Below are 18,638 nucleotides of genomic sequence, written 5' to 3'. Positions count from 1 at the left end.
GAAATCACATTCTGTTACGCAATCAAATAGAGATACTATCAAAAATGCATAAAGTTTTCCAGACCTCCTACCCTCACCTCAAAAATGCAGGTGCTGGCCTCCTTCAAGTGTGTTGTGTTTTTTTTTTTTTTTTTTTGCTTATGCTTCTCATGTATATCATACAGTACAGCATTTAACCATATCCAACATTGACTTGAGTTTAAACAAACTGGGGATACATTTTCCTTATGTACACTCTTCTATCAGCCTCTGCTCATATGACATGTGGTATGATATGCGGAAAAGGTCAAAGGAAAGTATCTGCAGGGCAGAGCTGAGTGGCATAAGAAACATAAGTCAGTGGCATTTCACTGGAAAGGCATTCCTTGAATAAAGCCTGTAGGTAAAAAAAAAAAAACTCTGCCTCTTGAAATTTCCCATTTGATACTTATTTTAACTGTTGAAGTCTGACTTCACATGACCTCATCCATGTCCTGAAGTACGCCACATTGTGAACATCTCAGCAGTTCTAGTAGTGCTCTCATTTCACACAATGAACAGATTTTGCAGAAACATATTTGGTTTCTTGTAAAACAAATTATCTCCAACAATGTCTGTGTTTCTACACATGCCTCTAGGGCTCCATTCATATGTGTGGATTTTACACCGGGTCGTGCATGTCTCATGGACAGAAAGAAGATCCTATAATGCAGGGTGACATCAAAACTGAGAACGGATAATGAGGACGGATCTGATGGAATAGGGGTGACATTTAGCCTGAATAAGATAAGAGTGATGTAAAGAATTACTCCACAGCACGTCTAAAACAACATTGGAAAATAAAAAAATAAAATTCACAAGCAACATACATATAGCAAAGTCTCTTTAATAGTGTGTTGTATATACAAGTGAAAATAGCAGTTATAATCTATATATCACTCCTCAAAAGTGTTTTATTCCTTCTTTTTGAATGCTGTTATAAAATATATCATTCAACTTGAACTAAACTGCCCACTGCATAGTAAGATACACTTGGTCACTGTCCAGCCATATATGGTTACTACTCTGTGCTCTGCAGCATCTCGACATAGTAATGGAAAATAAAATACATTAGGCATTGCCTCCTGGGTCCTGTCACTGCAGTGACAAGGCTCAGGAGATATTTTTGGTTTGAAAAAAAAAGCTAGAGTGTGAACCCTACATTTTTTGAGGATACTGTTAGGAACAGTACTATTGTGAAAACTCCAGTGTTTGAAGTATGTTGCAGTAGAGAATGACATTCATCTGACTAGGCCAGAGCACACAGTATGTAAGGTTTACTGGAAATGTAAAACAGGGGTTTCCAGATGTTCATCATTGGATTTCAATGGCCTGAAAAGATTTAATAATATTTGATATGCTTGAAAAATGAAAAATACTTTTTGGTTCCTGTTTTGTAAATGGTTTTATCCTGCAAACATCTCCTGAGGCTCCAACCCTTTGTTTCGGACCCCTTGATCTAATTTTATTAGCTGTGTAGTTATCTGAAGAGCTCCTGCAGACTGAAGTGAGCGTCGTCATATTCCTAAAACAACCTCCTAACTTTACACTTATTTAAGGCTTATGATACATTGTTTTACAATGCCATTTGTTGGGAGTAAGATGTTTCACATAATGCCCATTCCATGTCTTTTATTTTTCAGCCCAATCTTACTACTGTGATGAGCATTGCTCTATGAAGTCAGCAGCAGTAGAGAGGCTCAGGCTCAGTCCAGGAAAAAGTGTCTGTATTAAGGCTGACTGGAGATGGAGGCTTTCGTTTGTATGTCAAGCCGAGGTGCATAGCAGTTATTCTTTTTGAACTCAGAGCACTTTGCTTGCAGGTCCCCTTCATTCTATCGGCAAAACTCCTCTGAAAAAAATAAGCCTCATATGTCTACACAAATACAGAGGAGGTGATGAGAATATCCTCAGTCAGCGATAAGTAGGTTGGGCTTTTTAACACAGAGAGAAGCGTCTGGAGTTTATGTTCATCTTGGTGAGGCCAAGGTGTTTGAGTGGGGTGGACAGAGCGAAGGCCGCCTTCATAGGGATGTCACACAGCAGGTCTGACTCCTCATCACACTCCTCCAGTTCGTATGTTGCATCGTCCAGCATCTCCTTGTGGCGATCGCACACCTGCTCTACCTTCAGCCGGTGAATCTCCCCCCGCAGACGGATCAGCTGACGGGCCAGCTGGTTGTCCTGAACCTGCATCTCCCTCTGAGGAGCAGGAGTGAGGGGGTTAAGGGAGAGGGAGGTTGAAGATAAAGTCAATGAGATACCAAAAAAAATACTTGGGAGTTTGGAGTAGGATTGCTCTGCTCCAAGGTTTATTATCATCTTATTCAGTAAAACTGAATTTCCCCTTGTGGGATTAATAAAGGATCAATTATTATTATTATTATTATTCAAGTGTGCATAAAACTGGCATGTGAACTGTAAGGGCTGCAGCCTGAGATAGTGGGAACAAAGATCATCACATTATTTAACAAACTGTTTTTACTAGAACTCTGTGAAGTCCTAAGTTAAGTCAGATATTCATGGAAAGCTGACAACTTACACCTGTACCATAGGGAGACTGGCATCTATATATATCACACATGTGGATGGGAAACTTTGGAGTTCCTTTTTATTTTTAGAGGTAACGCTTGTGCATTAAAATTCCCTTTTTTTTTAGTATATTTGTTTTTGTGAAAAAAGGTGACATCACTTACCAGCTCCTTTCTTAGGAACTCCAAAGCATCATCAATAGTATCAAAGCCACAAATGTTGCGGACAACCACTTGAGAATTCTCATTACTCGAAGTCGCAGGAACAGAAACAGCTTTTCCTTCGGATCCCGGACTGTCTGCGGAATCACTCTCCTTCCACGATCGACTCTGTACCCGCTCCTGCCACTCCAGATAGGATGGTCTGCGGGTCTGCAGCTTCAGCTTCTCTGTAAGTGCTTTTAGGCTGTCCAGGTCCTCAGTCTCCCCCTCGGAGGAGTCCCCTCCAAACTCTTTGAAGTCCATTGGCGCAGTGATGACGGCGGTGCTTGGGACTTCGCGTTCACTTCGCTTCTCTGGATTGGCAGCAGGGCGGTTAAAAGCCCAACAGGTCTTCACCTCCTTTATATGGAGACGCAGTGACCGCCCATCCCGAATAGGAAAAGAAACGCTGGATTTAAGTGTGTGCTATTAAATAACCGGAATCAACATCTTCACGTTCCAGGTGTCTCTCTAATAATAATAATAATAATAAAAAAAACAATAGCATAAAGTTAACTCTGTTTAATCACTTCAAAAAAATAAATGTTTCTGGCAATTTGGAGACAAGCTTGAGTTTCTCTGCTTCCACAACAACCTTTACAGTCCAAAAAAAGTATTGTTGTCATGAGTGTTCCTCACGAGTTACTTAAAGATGCATAAAGAACAATAATAATGAACAATTTACAGTTAATGTTACAATAGGCCTACATTTAGGCTATGTACACTAGTAATACCAATAGGCTAGTATGCACCACTTTGACAAACTGATGTTTGAGGCTATACTTGCTTCATTATAAAACTATGGTTTGCACTGCTTTATTGCTGTAGGTCTTTGTTTAAATAACTCCAGCACTTCTTTTACCACTTCAGAGTGGGGCCAAAATAAAACCTTGTCACGTCTGGTGTGCGTTCAAAGAGGGTTTACGTTTGAATGTGCTGCCATCTAGTGCTCATTGATCATTCTACCACAAGCCCAAAGCCGCTGCCCCCCAAACCCCCCCTCCCCATAGTTTACCAGCAATTTGTGACACATTTCAGAGTTGCTTTTTTCTCAGGAAACGTGCACTTCCGCTTTCTATTATCTCAAGCAAAACGGTTTGTGTTCAGCCATGTCCATGTGTGAGTGAAGTTTAAGCGCCACTGGGGTCTGGCTATGATCTGAAGAAAAAAAATGAATCTATTTATAAGAACTTCATCGTTAAACAAACAGAGCGCAAGTGCGCTGCTACCCAACTGAGATAACAGGGGACGGAGTCTGCTTTTCTTAACGAGAGGCGAGGAAGACATTTGAAGTTGCGTTTTCACGTCCCAAGTGCAGGGTCACGTCTATTGAAGAGGAACTTGGTTCGTGACGAGGAGCTGATGGAGTTTTCTGAACACATCAAGACAGCCAATGTGGAGGATGTTGTCCTCCGACAGCCGCTACACCCTCCGAGCAGAGGCACCTTGTGCATCACAGGCCACCACCTGCTCTTCTCGGACAGGGAGGAGACGGGCACCCGGCAGTTTCTGCTGCTCCTCAAGAACATCGACGCTATTGAGAAAAGGTGAGAGAGAAGGACTATTCATATCTGCAACAATGAACATAATTGACCAACTATAGGCTATCTTCATCATAAACTGAAGATATATGCTATGACAGCCATATAACCATTCCACATAATTAAATATCACTCTGCATAATGAAACCCTTTTCATTGCTTACAACCACTAATTACAGCATTTAATATGGGGCGAAAGATCTTCATAGGACAAAGGTTTTCTGTGAGGATTATTGTTAAAAACTCGGTCTTGTTTAAACAAATAACACCATTTATCAAAACCAAAGGGGTCTGTATACTGTTCCAGTGAATGCTATTATTTCTGATTGTCTAATTCCATTATTCCTCAAATCTTTTCAACCAGCGTGGAAAACCTTTCGGCCTATTCCGGCCTCTTCTCTAATGCAGGCCACAGTGAAAGGTTGGACATACTTTGTGTTGCCATGTGTCTGCTTCATGCTGCTCACAGATAATGGAAATATAAAATGTGCTCACTTAGACTTAAGCAACCAAATGTTCGTGTCACCTTCTACACACACTGTTGAGTGTTGCTAACTCCTAACAGCTTCTTTTTTCAAGTCTAAGCATCGCTGAAACCAATTATTATGGTGTTTTTTGGTCAACAAAAACTCTTTTGCAAAATGTCCCCACCCACACAGCCCAGCTGACTAGGTTTGCCTTCCTTTACAGCTGCAAGTCACACTGTCTGCACTGCTACACTCAAAACAGGTTAGCTGGGGGTGGCAGGGTCATATTGTTTCAATTGCTCTGCTTAATTTCCCCCCCCCAGGATGTCTGGATCTTCAGGGACAATAACCATCAAGTGTAAAGATCTGCGTGTGCTCCAGCTTGACATCCCAGGCATGGAGCAGTGTCTCAATATTGCACACTCTATTGAGGTATAATAAAAAATATGCTAAACCTTCTAAGCCTGTAACATATAGCAAACATGGATATAAGTATTTTGTTCTCATTTTATGTCCTCTCTTTAAATACACAATTCCTTTCTTGTGGGCTTTAAATCTGATGAAGTGTTCTTTCTCTAGACCCTGTCCTGTCTGGACTGTGCCTCGGAGATGTATCCTTTCTTTCACAGACCCTCTGATCTCAGCCTGCAGGACCAGTGGGGTCTCTCATCCACTGAAAAGCTCTACAGTCAAATGAAGGAGCTCGTAAGCAAAACAGAAATGTTTCCGTATGTCTCTTTCTCTTGTGGAGGAATGAAAAACATAATATGATCACACAAATACAGACAGTTTTTTATAACAACAATCCAACCAGGAAACTGAGGATGGGTCAGGAGGCAGGATATCCCTGTTGCTTTGCTTGTATTTGTTTTCGCGGAACTCCAGAATGTGCTGCACACAGCTTGAATACGTGCCTAATAGACATGAACCTTCCTCTGGGAAATAGTGTGTCACTATGGTGAGGGGCCGACCCTGAGGGCAACATTGTTGTGTGTGTTTTTACAGGCATAATGTTCCAAGAACATGTACATGTCTGCAGTCGTAGTTACATGTCTGTTCTTCACTCTGAAGAACTTGTTTGGAGCCTATATGTCTCATGTCAAATTTTAAATTGTGGTAATTCATTGTTCTGAAAAATAGCCTACCAGCTCCTCTAATGCTCACTTCTGTTTTTTTTTAATTTTTATTACAGACCTATTCAATACAAATGTAGGGCTAGATTTAAAAAAAAAGATTCCTCTGTCAGACCTGTTCATCTAACTATTTGCCTTAATGTGTTAACAGTGCACCTTTTTAATCAAAGAGGAGAAATATGTTGTTCAAATACACTACATTGCATTCAACATATTTTGTATTCAGCTTTAGCGTTACAAATCCAATCTTCTTAAACAGGCTAAATAGAACACTTGTAAAATGTTGATGTAACAATCAATCTACGCTCTGAAAAATAAACTCAAAAAAGCTTTGGGTTGATCAGCAGTAATGTCTTATTGAAGAAGGATTGATTTTTTGATAGTTTTTGAGTCGCCATTTTCATGTTTTTTTAAATTTCAAAGATAATAAAAGAGTCAAATGGTGTGAAATGGTCTGATGATTTTGCCCTCAGGTAGAAATTTGCCATTTTGGGGTGAAAATGTACTTTTTGTGTTAGTTTTGGCCTCTTGTAGTCTTATGTCACACTTGTGTCATGTAAATCAAGAGTGGAAAAACAAAGTCGCTCTGCCCTCTGAGTTCAGATTTTGTGATTCAGCAGGAAGCAAGTGCTACATGTATATAGGAGGAAGGTGAACTAATTCAACAGCAGAGCTTTTGTATCTTTTGACATAAAGCCACAAAACAGGGTGGTTAGCGTGAAACTTCAGTTGGTAGTGTACAAAGATTATAAAGGGTTACAAATACATGAAAGTGTACTTTTTCCGTCACCATTCATTGGTTATGTGTAACTGTGACTTCTCTTCCTGATCCTCTCTCTCCTCTGTTTGCAGCATGATCGATGGCGAGTGAGCACTGTGAACAGAGACTACTCAGTGTGTCCCTCTTACCCTCCAGCTGTCATCGTCCCAAAGAACATAGACGATAGCATGCTTAAAAAGGTTGCCAAGTTCAGACAGGGGGGACGCTTCCCTGTCCTCTGCTACTATCACAGGAAGAATGGCATGGTGAGCGTCTCATTTATGTACCCTGACCAAAATCCTACAATTCATACAAAAAAACGTAACGATTACATTCAAACAAAACCTTTGCAGGTAATCATGCGCAGCAGTCAGCCGCTGCCAGGAGCCAATAGGAAGCGCTGCAAAGAAGACGAGGACCTCCTCCAGGCTGTGCTTGATGGCTCAGACAAAGGTTATATTATTGACACACGCTCCAGTCAGCAGGCGACGCAGGCACGGATGACAGGTGGAGGGTTTGAGTCCAAATCCTCTTACAGCTGCTGGAAGAGACTGCACAGACAAATGGAAAAGTGTGTGTATGTGAGAAACGGTTGAGGAGTCGTGGATGCTGTTCTGTCTCTTTAAACTTACTTCATTCACTTTTTTGTTGTCTGCAGAGGTAAAGCGCTGCAAGAGAGTCTGATTAAGCTGGTGGAGGCCTGTGGTGACGAGTCCAATAATATGGATCGTTGGCTTAGTAAGCTTGAGAATTCAAAGTGGCTGTTTTACGTCCAAACCGCCCTTTCAACTGCTGGCCTGCTGGCAGAGTGTGTGGAGAGGTAGGAACTCCAACCAGGTGTTCGTCTGTGCTATTGGTACTGATGGTGCGCACCTATTGTTGTCTAACTGCAAAGTTTGATCCCTTCTGTGAATCTGTTTTTTTTTTTTTTACCCTAAGAAATTTGGCAGTAGGGTAATTAATAGGAAGTTCTAACTTGTAAAATAAAATGCAAAGCAGAGTAGGATTTTCTGGCAACTACACCAACTATACCAAGATGAATGGAGAGTGAAAGAGGTCAAAAAGCTCCTGCAACACTTATCGTATGAAGATCAATTTTATTGACTTTATTAGGCTGACGCGTTTTGGTTTGTGGCCTTCATCAGGGTATGAAACGCGTCGGTCCAATAAAATGAATCAAATTGATCCTTACACATCTTGTGAACAAATGTGTAACAATAATTTATGTTTAACACAACACATAAGAAGCTTCAATTTAGCACAAGAAAGTTGGAATACCTTAACCACATTATCATCATTATTTAATCAAGAAGGTCTAAAGAGACACTTGTACACTTGACACATATGTAAATAGCATGGCTGGACATAAATGCAAGGACAAAATATAATTTAAAAAAAGACATGCAACAATTAAAACCTGTCAGCAGCACTTAAGTTAAGGACTGCTGTCTATTTGTGTTGGCCAGGGACGGACACTCAGTTCTAGTACATGGCTCTGAAGGGAAGGACTCCACTCTGCTCATCAGCACTCTGGCTCAGCTTATCATGGATCCACACTGCCGCTCCCTGGAGGGCTTTCTGGCTCTGCTAGAGAGGGAGTGGGTACAGGTGAGTGTATTTATGTGTGTGTCTAATAATCTAAAATGTATGTAAATGTATAATGTATCATTTGAACTGTACATTTAAAAAAATATGAACAGGACTTGAAATAGAGACACAGGAGCATTAGGACAGGGTAACCACATATTTTAAATTATGTTTTTCAAACCCTATAATGCACCTATGAAAATATTGAATAGCTTTAGATTTACTGAGTCTGTGTCTGAAATAATGTTTGAGACTTGCATAACATTTCAATAAAGATGACATTTTAAATCCAAAGGAAGATCTCTTTCAAGCACTATTCTTCATGCTGTTATTACCAAATATCTTGCTTCACAGATATTGCTTCACAGTTTACCCCTCAAGAAAAGGAAATGCTGCGAGAGAAAAAAAAAGTCATATTCAGTCTAATGCATGGGTGGGCATGGATTTTTACAAAACCTGCTTCTCCTTCCAAACATTTATTTTAACACGTACATTGTAACTTTATGTAGATTTCAGGGAAACGGCATAACAAGTCACAGCTAAACATTAATCGTCCATTATTAAACCATAATCCTTGTATATGTTTACCTTCAACAGAAACATAACATTATGGAAGTTTATGTTTGTTTAGTTAAGTTTAACAAGGAAAAAATGTTGGAATTTGTTTGTGATCTTATAAGAACTGTGCTTGCCCAGTCCAAGGTACCTGAGCTGGTGCCTTGATTTTGTTTAGCGTGGTAACAGCATATACATTCTGATAGACAATTGATATAGTTTATATATCTTTAGAAACAGCATTGGCAATAACAACTTGAGAGGTACAATTGCAATTGTGTGAAACCCTGCCTGCAGACAATCAAGCTGGCCAAGTTTTAGAAAGCTCAGTCCCAAACTGCATCCTCAGGACTGGAGTATTTGACTGGGTGCTACACCAATCAGAACCCCTCCCCCCCCTCAAAAAATAAATAAAAAGAAAAACAGCTATAAGTGGGCTGAACAGATCTGGAGGGATATGCTTGACACAAATACACATTGATACTAGACAGGTTTGGCAGTTTATGTAAATCAGTGTTCTTCTCTCCAGGCAGGACACCCATTCATGCAGCGATGTGCCCACTCAGCTTTTTCACACGCCCGTCTCCAGCAGGAGTCCCCCGTCTTCCTGCTGCTGCTGGACTGTGTGTGGCAACTCTGGCGTCAGTTTCCCTTGGCACTGGGTTTCTCTGAGGCACTGCTTCTAAGGCTGGCGACTGAGGCCTACGCTTCCGACTTTGGCACCTTCCTGTGCAACAGCCATCAGGAGAGGTCAGTGGTACTTCTCTGTGTGGCCCGGAAATGGGAATTGATGTTTTAGGGGCGGCAGTAGCTCAGTCTGAAGGGACCTGGGTTGGGAACCGGAGAGTGACCAGTTCAAGTCCAGGTGCAAACTCAATCCGGAAGTTGGTCTGGTAGCTCGAGAGGTGCCAGTTTCACTTCCTGAGCACTGCAGAGGTCCCCCTGAGCAAGGCACTGAACCCCCACCAGCTCAGGAGTGCTCGCTGTGGGCAGACCCCTGACTCTGACATCTCTCCATTAATGCATGTCCATAGGATCCTGTTTGTGCACAAGTATATGTATCATGTTCAACAACAGAGTGAACGATTGAGTTTCCGCTCACGGGATTAATAAAGTATATATTTTTCTTCTTGAGACTAGATAGTTACCTTACACCTCGTTCTTCTCTCTCAGGTGGGCTCTAGGAGTGATGGAAAGGACTCACTGTTTGTTCAAAGCTCTGTTGAGGCCCAGGGAGAGAGACTACTACTCTAACCCGCTCTATGAACCCACTGAGCTAGCAATCTGGCCCTCAGTTCACCCTCAGTCCCTGCAGCTTTGGAGAGGTAACTTTAAACATGAATACAGAGTTGTGTATATTCATTATTTTTATGATTTTTTAAAATATTTTTTATGCACTTTGCCAGTGACAGCCAGAAGTTGTCTGTTACTCTGTTGCGCTTAAAATGTCTTCTTATTTGGCACAAAACTCAACTTTTTCTTAAGGATGAACTAAACACAAAGGTCAGTGTCACTAACCTCATGTCATACCTATTCATAAGAACTCAATATCAAATGATTTCCTGGAGGACATATTTTAAAATTGATGCTCAATAATGCTGCTTTTTTACAAAAAAATGTAAAAGTTCTACTTCACTGTGACATCATAATGTCCTGGAAAAAATGTTTTTCTGCCCATATTCCTATCATATATCTTAGTTTATATATCAACTCAGTTACTTGAGAAACCAAACACCTGAAAGGAATGGGCCAAATGTACATTTTAATCAAATGTGTAATCTGAATAATGTTTCTAATGAAAATCTAATGCAGAATCATGAACCTGTTTATTGAACAGGATAATTCACACTGGCAGAGTTGTCCAGTACCATGCTTAAGCACGATTGCACGATTGAACTGTACCGTTCTGAAGCATGCCTCTTTCAAGTATGCCAGGGCCAAGGAAAGTGTACCGTCCTTGAGCACGGTACAGAGCACTCACACTGGTCAAAGGAACTGGACTTTAGGGTGAAGCATGCTTGGGCACGGTACGGATTGCCTAGTGAGTGTGCTCTTAGTTGCACCTGTGTTCTCGAGTTTATGAAGCCATAACCTCCTGTTTTTCCTTATTAGCATATGTAAATTATGGCGCCACCAATCTGGATACCGATATTGATATTGATATCTTTCTTAGATCTATGTTCGATCTGTAAAGATAGATAGATCTGGATATACATATTTATTGTGTTGATTGCTTAAATGCCGATCAAACCCCTGTGGGAGAGATATGCAGTATTATTAAGACAAGATGGTCACTCAACTGGAAAGTAACTGCACATGTTTTGATTGATAACGCTTGCTTTAAAACTAATAGCACATTTTGCTGGTGACAGCCAGGAAGAGAACTGCTGTAATACAATAAAACTCAAATGAAATGGCCTTTGACTGGTAAATAAATCTTGTAATATCGGCCCATATCTGAGAAATAATTAGCTGATACCTCTAGTCACTGGATAAGCTCCCTTCTCTTCTGAGACTAATGTTTTTGTTGTACACTGTCACTGATTCAAATAAACTGAAAAACTAAAAACAACTAAACTAAAAACACACAGAACTCACACTGATGAAAAGAAAAAGAGAGAAGTCAGGAATTCCTAAACTAATATCTTATGATCTTACGATTTCACACTGAACTGCAAATGTGAGAGAAACTTTGGTAGTTCTTATATGGAAACAGTGCTAATATAAGTGAGAAACAATTATTATGTTATATTAGGAGTGTCAGTAGTAGTCTACCACAGACACATACATTATGATATCAATTGTTCAGTTAATAAAGACATCAGAAAAGGACACACCCGGCGAAGTGAAATAAAATAGTTTGATCTTAAATTTGAGAGAAATACATGACTGAAAGATGATCATATCTCATCATCATGGAGACACATTATGATTAGACTTAATATTTATTCTTAAAGCTTCTACTGTAAAACAATGCAACATGTGACAGATTTGTAAATTTACTGGTGTTTAAAGGTGGATTATTGTTATCATCAGGAGTAAGTGTTCTATTTTCAACATCCATCCTGGTCAGCAGTCAGACAGACAAACTTTCACGCTCACACCCACTGGCAATTTACAGTCACCAATGAATCTATCGATCAAGTACCTGGAGGGAACCCATGCATGCACATGGAGAATATGGACATGGCATACATTGCATTAGAACTTGAAACCTTTATGCTGTGAGGCAACAGCACCAACCACTGCTCCACCGTGCAGCCTATTTTCAGCATACGTTTGAAACATTCTTACCTATCTGCTGAGTTTATATTCAGAATCAACATTTTGCAGATTAAACATTGCATGAAAATGGCGTTTAAAAATAATTTCCTTCTTAAGAACCGTTTGTGAATGAAGCCCAATGTTATTAACATTTGACACAATCATCCACTTAGAGTCAAGAATCAACTTTGATTTTAGTTGTAAAAAGGTGGTAGGGGAATATCATTGTGGCCTCAAATCTTTCCCATTTCCCATTGTTGATCACTATCTCCTTTTATATAAACTACATGCTATTGGTCTCTCTACTGACTCTTTGTTGTTTTTCAACTCTTTTCTTCATTATGGAAGTCAATGTGTTTTTTTTCAGGGCAGCCAGTCAGACTTCAAGATTATTGATAAAGGTGTGCCACAAGGTTCATCTTTAGGTCCTCTATTATTCTCCATCTTCATCAATGACCTCTCACAAGTCTGTTCTGACTGTCAAATTCATTTATATGCAGATGACACTGTAATATACTCCTCCAGTTCGGACATTTCACAAATTCAATATTCAATACAATCTGATTTTAATCTAGTCCAAAAATGGTTCTCTGTCAATAAGCTTCTTCTGAATAAGAAAAAATCATATTTTATGTTGTTCTGCACTCGACCAGATTCTTTGCCCTTAACAAAAAAGTGGCATATTAATTTCCTGGATGGAACAGCATTAGAAAAAGTAGATGAATTTAAATATTTGGGCCTTTGGCTAGATTCCCAGTTATCTTTCAAACCTCATATCAACTCAATTTCTAAGAAAATATATGGTCGTCTAAAATCACTTTATCGTTCTGTTGAATGTTTTTCACTGCAAGTCCGGAGAAGAATCGTGACACAATTGGTGCTGCCAATCCTTGATTATGCTGATGTTATCTATGGGAACACCTCAGAGACAAATCTTCGACCTCTCAGTATCTTACACAACAGTCTCTGTAGATTTGTTCTGAGGTGTCCATATAGGACCCATCACTGCCTAATGTATGAGTCCTTGAATTGGCTGGGTCCCAAGTCCAGAAGGACATTTCATTGGTCACTATTTACTTTTAAATGTATCTATTTTAATTTTCCTCCGTACTTGAAACAATTTCTAATCCCTTTCAGTTCACAGTATAGTCTAAGGCATACTGATCATCTATTTTTCCTCACACCAAGAATCAGGAAAGAAATTGGTCGCAGTGCATTTAAATTTAAAGAATGGAATAACCTACCTCGCTCACTTAGATCTATCACATCTTTAAATCATCTCTACTTACTCATTGTCAAACATCCTGCTCTTGCTTTTGATTTTCTTTCTCTGTTGAACTTAGTTTGTGTGGACCTGTTCTCCTCTTGCTTGCACTCATGTACCTCACATCTACATGTATGTACTGTTCTGTACCTTGTGCCTTAATGTTGCGTACACTATGTGTGTAAGTACTGTATAGTGTGTATGCATATATTTATGCAGAGGTTTTCCTTCTTTTTTTCTTCTTATTATTATTCTTATTATTTTTTTCTCTTGAGAATTTTTCTGATTGTGTAATACTGGCTGGTTGGTGGGTGGCTAGGCTTGGGGGAGCATTAAGTGTGAGTGAATGTGAGTGTGTGTTTGTTTGTGGTGTGGGTGTCTCTGTGTTTAAATGTTTGGTATTATGTTTTGGATTTACCTTTTATTTTGATTTTGTATTATGATGATTAATTTATGTTTTGTAAGGACCCCCTTGAAAATGAGATGATGCATCTCAAGGGGCTATCCTTGAAATAAATTGCAAATTATAAATTACAAATTAGATTCTTAATCTAATTGAATGAGATTCTCCCGGTTAAATTACTTTAAAATAAAATAAAATAAAAATTACTTTGTGATATAAGCCTACAGCCTTGCTATTTATACTCATTCGTGGACTTTAAGTGTTAAAACTGACTTATGCTCATTTCTGATTCTCAGGTTTTTTCCTGAGGTGGACCCAGCAGAGTCGTCACCTTGAAGAGGCTCAGGAGGAAATACGAAACATGGTCATTGAGTGGGGAAAGCTGGCACTTAGCTGATGAACATTCAGACAATTCTGAACAATTGAAGAGTCTCAGCCTGAACATGTGGAGCATGTTTTAAAGAGAAAAGTAACCAATATGCAATGCCTTTTACTGTGGCTTTTTTTTCCTTTTACAACCAATCACATTTAAATATTTATTATGGTTTTTTTTACTCTTTCAAAATGTCTTTTGAGGCCGCATTTTCAAACCATATTTGGGTGCTTTAAAAATGCTGAAAAGGTTCTCAAAATGTTGCATCATCCTCTTTGGGTTATTTATTCTGTCATATATTCACTCATAAATATCAAAAGAGGAAAGCTGTATATGTGACACACCTCCCAGTCCTGTTAAGCTCAGCTAAACACTCTTCACAATACAAATCCCTGTGCACAGCAAGTCAGCATGTTTGCACACATGGAGCTTTGCAAGCTGGAGACTGTAGTCTGTTTTAGTCAAGAGCCACAAGCTGGTGATTATACAAAGTGGACAAGGACCACACAACCCAGCATGACTTTCTTCACCTGCTTATTTAACCAGTAGTTAATGTGTTTACTAAACTGACCTCATAGTCAGAGTTGGTCATTTTGTTTAGAGCAATAGTTCGGGATTTACTAAGTTGCACGGCTGGTTTTGGACCGAGACTCATCTGTTGGTATTTTGGATTTTCACACAGGTAAAAAATATTGTCTGTATCCTCCTGTAATTTAATTTAAATAAATGTATTCTTTGAACAAAAGCCATGAAGGTTATCAGTATATTGAAGTTCTGGGTAACCAGTTCTTTCTAGTTCAATTTGTTTTAACTTTTCAAAGAACTGCTACTGGACATGCAACCAGGTGTGCGGGTCTGTGTGCCCACTATGGCTGTGCTGGGCATGTTTTGCCGAGGTTGTCTGAGCAGGGTGCGAGGTTTGCCAGGTCGCAGCTTCAGCTGTTTGCCCAGGCAGATGAGCAGGTGGAACAATCAAGAGACCTGCACATCCCCCACTCCTCAGGAACACCCCCGTGTCCTCATCACAGGTAATACACAGTTCTCATGTCATAGCTGCTTCCTCATGACATTCATCCATTAAGGATAAAGTTAGGATAAATTCACTGAACCAAGAGCTGTACTAGTCTAGTCAAGCTACCATTGTTTTCTACCGCTTTCAAATCTAACTGTTATGTACTGTTGACTGCAGAGCTGTTACAATAGGGGTTGAGTGCCTCCTATAGAAAACCGTTAAAGGGAGCTGTGCGAGTTACTCCCACCCTTACAGGCAGATGTTATGTTTATATTTAATTAAATAGTGGTTTAGCAAGGAGCTATAGAGTTTCATCAACAAAAATGGAGGATTTGTAGCCATATGTGCTGTGTTTTTTTCTGTTTTACTTGTTTTCAGTCTGCGCCAGTAGCAGGACCCCATTTAGCCTCATCACAATAGAGCACGCACAGACAGTGCTGGTGATTTTAAAGAGCAAATGGGTGATGCAGGGAGAATAATAGCCTGCAGTCACTTTTAGTCCCATGACTAAGCTTTGGAACAAACAAAAAAAAACTCAAAGACCAAAAACTTAAATTTCATTTTTTATAGTAAACTTGAAACATCATCTTGTTTAGTAAGTAAACATGTACCAGCCTAAATATGAAACTTGTCTCTGTATGCAGGTGGTCTGGGACAGTTAGGTGTAGGACTCGCACAGATACTGAGGTGGGTTATACAAAACTCTTTAAGACGTTTAATGTTGTCGAAGTATCAGAAACTTAATAACATGTCTATATTAATGTCTAGGAAACAGTACGGAACAGATAATGTTATCCTGTCGGACATTAAGAAGCCTCCACCTCATGTTGTCAGCAGTGGTATGCAAAACCTCTTTTCTTAAGCTGCGATTTACTCACATTTTGTTCCGTCCATTTTAAATCATTTGTTATTATTTTTTATTTCCCTCTTTTATCTTTTCTCCCATTAGGTCCATTTGTTTACGCTGACGTGTTGGACTACAAACATCTTCGAGAACTGATCGTAAACAATCGTGTGACTTGGCTGGTCCACTACAGCGCTCTGCTCAGCGCTGTTGGAGAGGCTAATGTGGCTTTGGCACGCAAGATAAACATCACAGGTCTGCTGGATACAAACACCATTTAAATGTATTGCCTATCATAGGGATTGACCCTTTTTTAAATTTCCTTTTTGGATCATTTTCTGTCCACCTATAGGCCTCCATAATGTGCTTGACTTGGCCTTAGAGAACTGCCTACGCCTCTTTGTCCCCAGCACCATTGGAGCATTTGGTCCCTCTTCTCCACGTGATCCAGCCCCTGACCTCTGTGTCCAAAGACCTCGAACCATCTATGGTGTGTCAAAAGTGCATGGAGAACTGATGGGGGAGGTTGGTTAATCTTGATGTTATCTTAAAATGCTGACACAAACCCATACACCTTGTAAAACATGACTACATCTCAACATTTGTTGCATTTTTTTCTAGTATCTTCATCACAAATATGGTCTGGACTTTCGCTGCCTACGTTACCCAGGTGTTATATCAGTCAACACACCGCCTGGAGGGGGAACTACAGGTATTACATCACTCAATGTCAATCTGCATATCTCCCAAATATTCACGACTACAATGGTTTGTTACAGCTACCTACAATACAATACATGCTATCTCTCTTCACAGACTATGCAGTGCAAATCTTCCATGATGCTCTCAGCACAGGTCACCATGAGTGTTACCTGCGCCCTGACACCCGTCTTCCCATGATGCATATCTCTGACTGCCACCGTGCGACAGTAGAGTTCATGCAGGCTCCAGAGTGCCAACTTTCACTGAGGACCTACAACATCGCCGCTATGAGCTTCACTCCGGAAGAGGTGGCCCAAGAAATCCGCAAGCATCTGCCTTACCTCAAGGTCACCTACAATCCTGACTCTGTCCGCCAGACCATTGGTACGACTTGAAACATGTACACAAGTACACATACCTGTACATGTGCAACATTTATGAATGTAGGATGATACCTCTTTTAGTGTTGAATATGGTAGTTTGCCAAATTGGTGTACAACTGACAAGCCCAAAAGAGCATGCTCTATAGACCTATAAAAACACAACTAATTGAGGTTAATAACCATTCGTCTAACCATTATTGTGAATCAAATTGACTTTATTATGCATTTGACATTGTATTCTAGCATTTACAAATTATAGCACCTTATTTCAAAATAAATCTGTTTTCTTACATCTAAGAAATATTTGCTTTTAATTTGTTCATGTTTTATTCATGTCATAGCAGAGTTTACATATCAATAGGTGGCATTTAAAGCTTTATCTGTCAGGTTGTGAAGTTACTTGTGTTTTTTTTCTCAGATGTACCTGACACATTGAGTTATACATTCATTCTGACATAGCTGTCTTTAATTAAAATGATGTGATGGAAGTAATGTGGTCATCTTGCTTGTCACTTTGCAGCAGACAGCTGGCCTGTGAGGTTTGATGACTCTAATGCCAGGAGAGATTGGGGCTGGGCACCAGTCTTTGGGCTTGAGGAGCTGGTGTCAGACATGCTGCGCTCCATTCGAGAAAAGAGGACCAATGAGGGTTTGCCAGTCAGCTAGCAAAACCTGTTTTGATTAATTCCCTATTCCTGACTTCTCTTCAGTCTTTTTTTTCCCAACAAGATACTACTTTCCACTTCACTTTCACAAGTTGTCAACCTGTAGCATCTGTTACTCTGGTATATGACAAATATGAGCCAGGGACTGTTTGTGAAGTATGGTTTCTGAGTCATGAGTCAGAACCTCAGATATACAGTGTAAAATATGACACAATATGTATTAGCTCAAACAGACATTTCAGTATTTTTCAGGGGATCATATACTGTCAAAGTCAGAGCTTCTCTTCATCCTTGTTGTTTTTAATTGTTATTATAGTCAAGGCATCACTTTACACATGGCAATGTTGCCTCAGATGAAAGAGAAAAGTACTTGTTTTCTTTAAGTTTTAAGAACTGTCTCGTTAATCACATCCAATGACACAATTCTCTGTTACACTGTTTGTGAACATGTGCATCACAATATGGAGCCGTTGTACATTTACAGTAACAAATATTGGATAGGCTTTACTTTCTGGATCACCTTGAATAACCTGGTCTTTCTACTCTGGACTGTAATCACCTATTAGCCTATATGTAATTTGGCTGTTTTAAAAAGCAGTCTTGAGTAATAATAGTCTCTATAATGAAAATACACACTGTATACATCCCCACTACCCTTGCTGTGGCATCTAAAAGGTAGCTTTTATTATTATTTTTTCAGCAGTGTGATTTGGGTTATGAAGGAGTATGAATAACAAAAAAAATATTTATTAGGCTACTGTGGATTACTTACTTCCAAAAAAAAAACATTTAGCCTATTTTAAAAATGCTGTGTACTTTGAATCAGACTTTGAATAATAAAAATGTTCATGTGTTAAAAAAAAGTCTTGATTTTCCATGTATTCTGGTGATGTTCATTTAATTTCATGACATGGAGTTACTGGTTTACTTGATGT

The 18,638-nt window shown here is 39.6% G+C and overlaps 3 protein-coding genes across 7 annotated transcripts; 2 read left to right on the top strand and 1 right to left on the bottom strand.

The window, feature by feature from the left end:
• Positions 1-849: 849 nt before the first annotated feature.
• On the bottom strand, positions 850-3,105 carry fam167b (family with sequence similarity 167 member B). Its single transcript, XM_020645006.3, has 2 exons — positions 2,715-3,105; positions 850-2,220 (listed from the first exon to the last, which is right to left on the bottom strand). The coding sequence occupies exons 1-2, from the start codon at positions 3,012-3,014 to the stop codon at positions 1,957-1,959; spliced, it is 564 nt and encodes a 187-aa protein (XP_020500662.1). The 5' UTR covers positions 3,015-3,105; the 3' UTR covers positions 850-1,956.
• Positions 3,106-3,797: 692 nt separating this feature from the next.
• zgc:154055 (uncharacterized protein LOC556036 homolog) lies at positions 3,798-14,846 on the top strand. 4 transcript variants are annotated; one of them, XM_020645065.3, is made up of 11 exons: positions 3,798-4,297; positions 4,656-4,712; positions 5,082-5,190; positions 5,338-5,463; positions 6,744-6,917; positions 7,005-7,228; positions 7,310-7,471; positions 8,118-8,259; positions 9,323-9,543; positions 9,967-10,118; positions 14,021-14,846. In XM_020645065.3, exons 1-11 carry the CDS (start codon positions 4,113-4,115, stop codon positions 14,119-14,121), a joined length of 1,653 nt encoding a protein of 550 aa, XP_020500721.1. In that variant the 5' UTR covers positions 3,798-4,112; the 3' UTR covers positions 14,122-14,846. The 4 variants fall into 4 exon arrangements, with proteins under 4 accessions (XP_020500721.1, XP_020500723.1, XP_020500722.1 ...); XM_020645066.3 differs by having other exon boundaries at positions 3,799-4,297; positions 7,005-7,222; XM_020645067.3 differs by lacking the exon at positions 4,656-4,712.
• On the top strand, positions 14,640-18,566 carry tdh2 (L-threonine dehydrogenase 2). Of its 2 annotated transcripts, none has more exons than XM_020645069.3 (9): positions 14,640-14,779; positions 14,919-15,125; positions 15,754-15,796; positions 15,878-15,948; positions 16,059-16,208; positions 16,306-16,478; positions 16,575-16,665; positions 16,770-17,039; positions 17,559-18,566. In XM_020645069.3, the coding sequence occupies exons 2-9, from the start codon at positions 14,933-14,935 to the stop codon at positions 17,702-17,704; spliced, it is 1,137 nt and encodes a 378-aa protein (XP_020500725.1). In that variant the 5' UTR covers positions 14,640-14,779; positions 14,919-14,932; the 3' UTR covers positions 17,705-18,566. The 2 variants fall into 2 exon arrangements, with proteins under 2 accessions (XP_020500725.1, XP_065822193.1); XM_065966121.1 differs by having other exon boundaries at positions 14,647-14,779; positions 14,943-15,125.
• The last annotated feature ends 72 nt before the right edge of the window (positions 18,567-18,638 follow it).

This window comes from Labrus bergylta, chromosome 18 (assembly GCF_963930695.1).
Source record: "Labrus bergylta chromosome 18, fLabBer1.1, whole genome shotgun sequence".
Taxonomy (NCBI): domain Eukaryota; kingdom Metazoa; phylum Chordata; class Actinopteri; order Labriformes; family Labridae; genus Labrus; species Labrus bergylta.
Note: the sequence above shows the minus strand (reverse complement) of the source record. Positions and strands in the feature narration are given on the sequence as shown.

What these genes read in the sequence shown, in the direction of transcription:
- fam167b (XM_020645006.3), bottom strand. Translation starts at nt 3,014, where the DNA reads ATGGACTTCAAAGAGTTTGGAGGGGACTCCTCCGAGGGGGAGACTGAG. An exon ending in AGTTCCTAAGAAAGGAGCTG is followed by an intron (nt 2,221 to 2,714) that starts GTAAGTGATGTC and finishes CCTGCTCCTCAG; the next exon opens with AGGGAGATGCAGGTTCAGGA.
- zgc:154055 (XM_020645065.3), top strand. Translation starts at nt 4,113, where the DNA reads ATGGAGTTTTCTGAACACATCAAGACAGCCAATGTGGAGGATGTTGTC. An exon ending in TAGAGAGGGAGTGGGTACAG is followed by an intron (nt 8,260 to 9,322) that starts GTGAGTGTATTT and finishes TCTTCTCTCCAG; the next exon opens with GCAGGACACCCATTCATGCA. An exon ending in TGCAACAGCCATCAGGAGAG is followed by an intron (nt 9,544 to 9,966) that starts GTCAGTGGTACT and finishes CTTCTCTCTCAG; the next exon opens with GTGGGCTCTAGGAGTGATGG.
- tdh2 (XM_020645069.3), top strand. Translation starts at nt 14,933, where the DNA reads ATGCAACCAGGTGTGCGGGTCTGTGTGCCCACTATGGCTGTGCTGGGC. An exon ending in CCCCCGTGTCCTCATCACAG is followed by an intron (nt 15,126 to 15,753) that starts GTAATACACAGT and finishes CTCTGTATGCAG; the next exon opens with GTGGTCTGGGACAGTTAGGT. An exon ending in CTCTGTCCGCCAGACCATTG is followed by an intron (nt 17,040 to 17,558) that starts GTACGACTTGAA and finishes GTCACTTTGCAG; the next exon opens with CAGACAGCTGGCCTGTGAGG.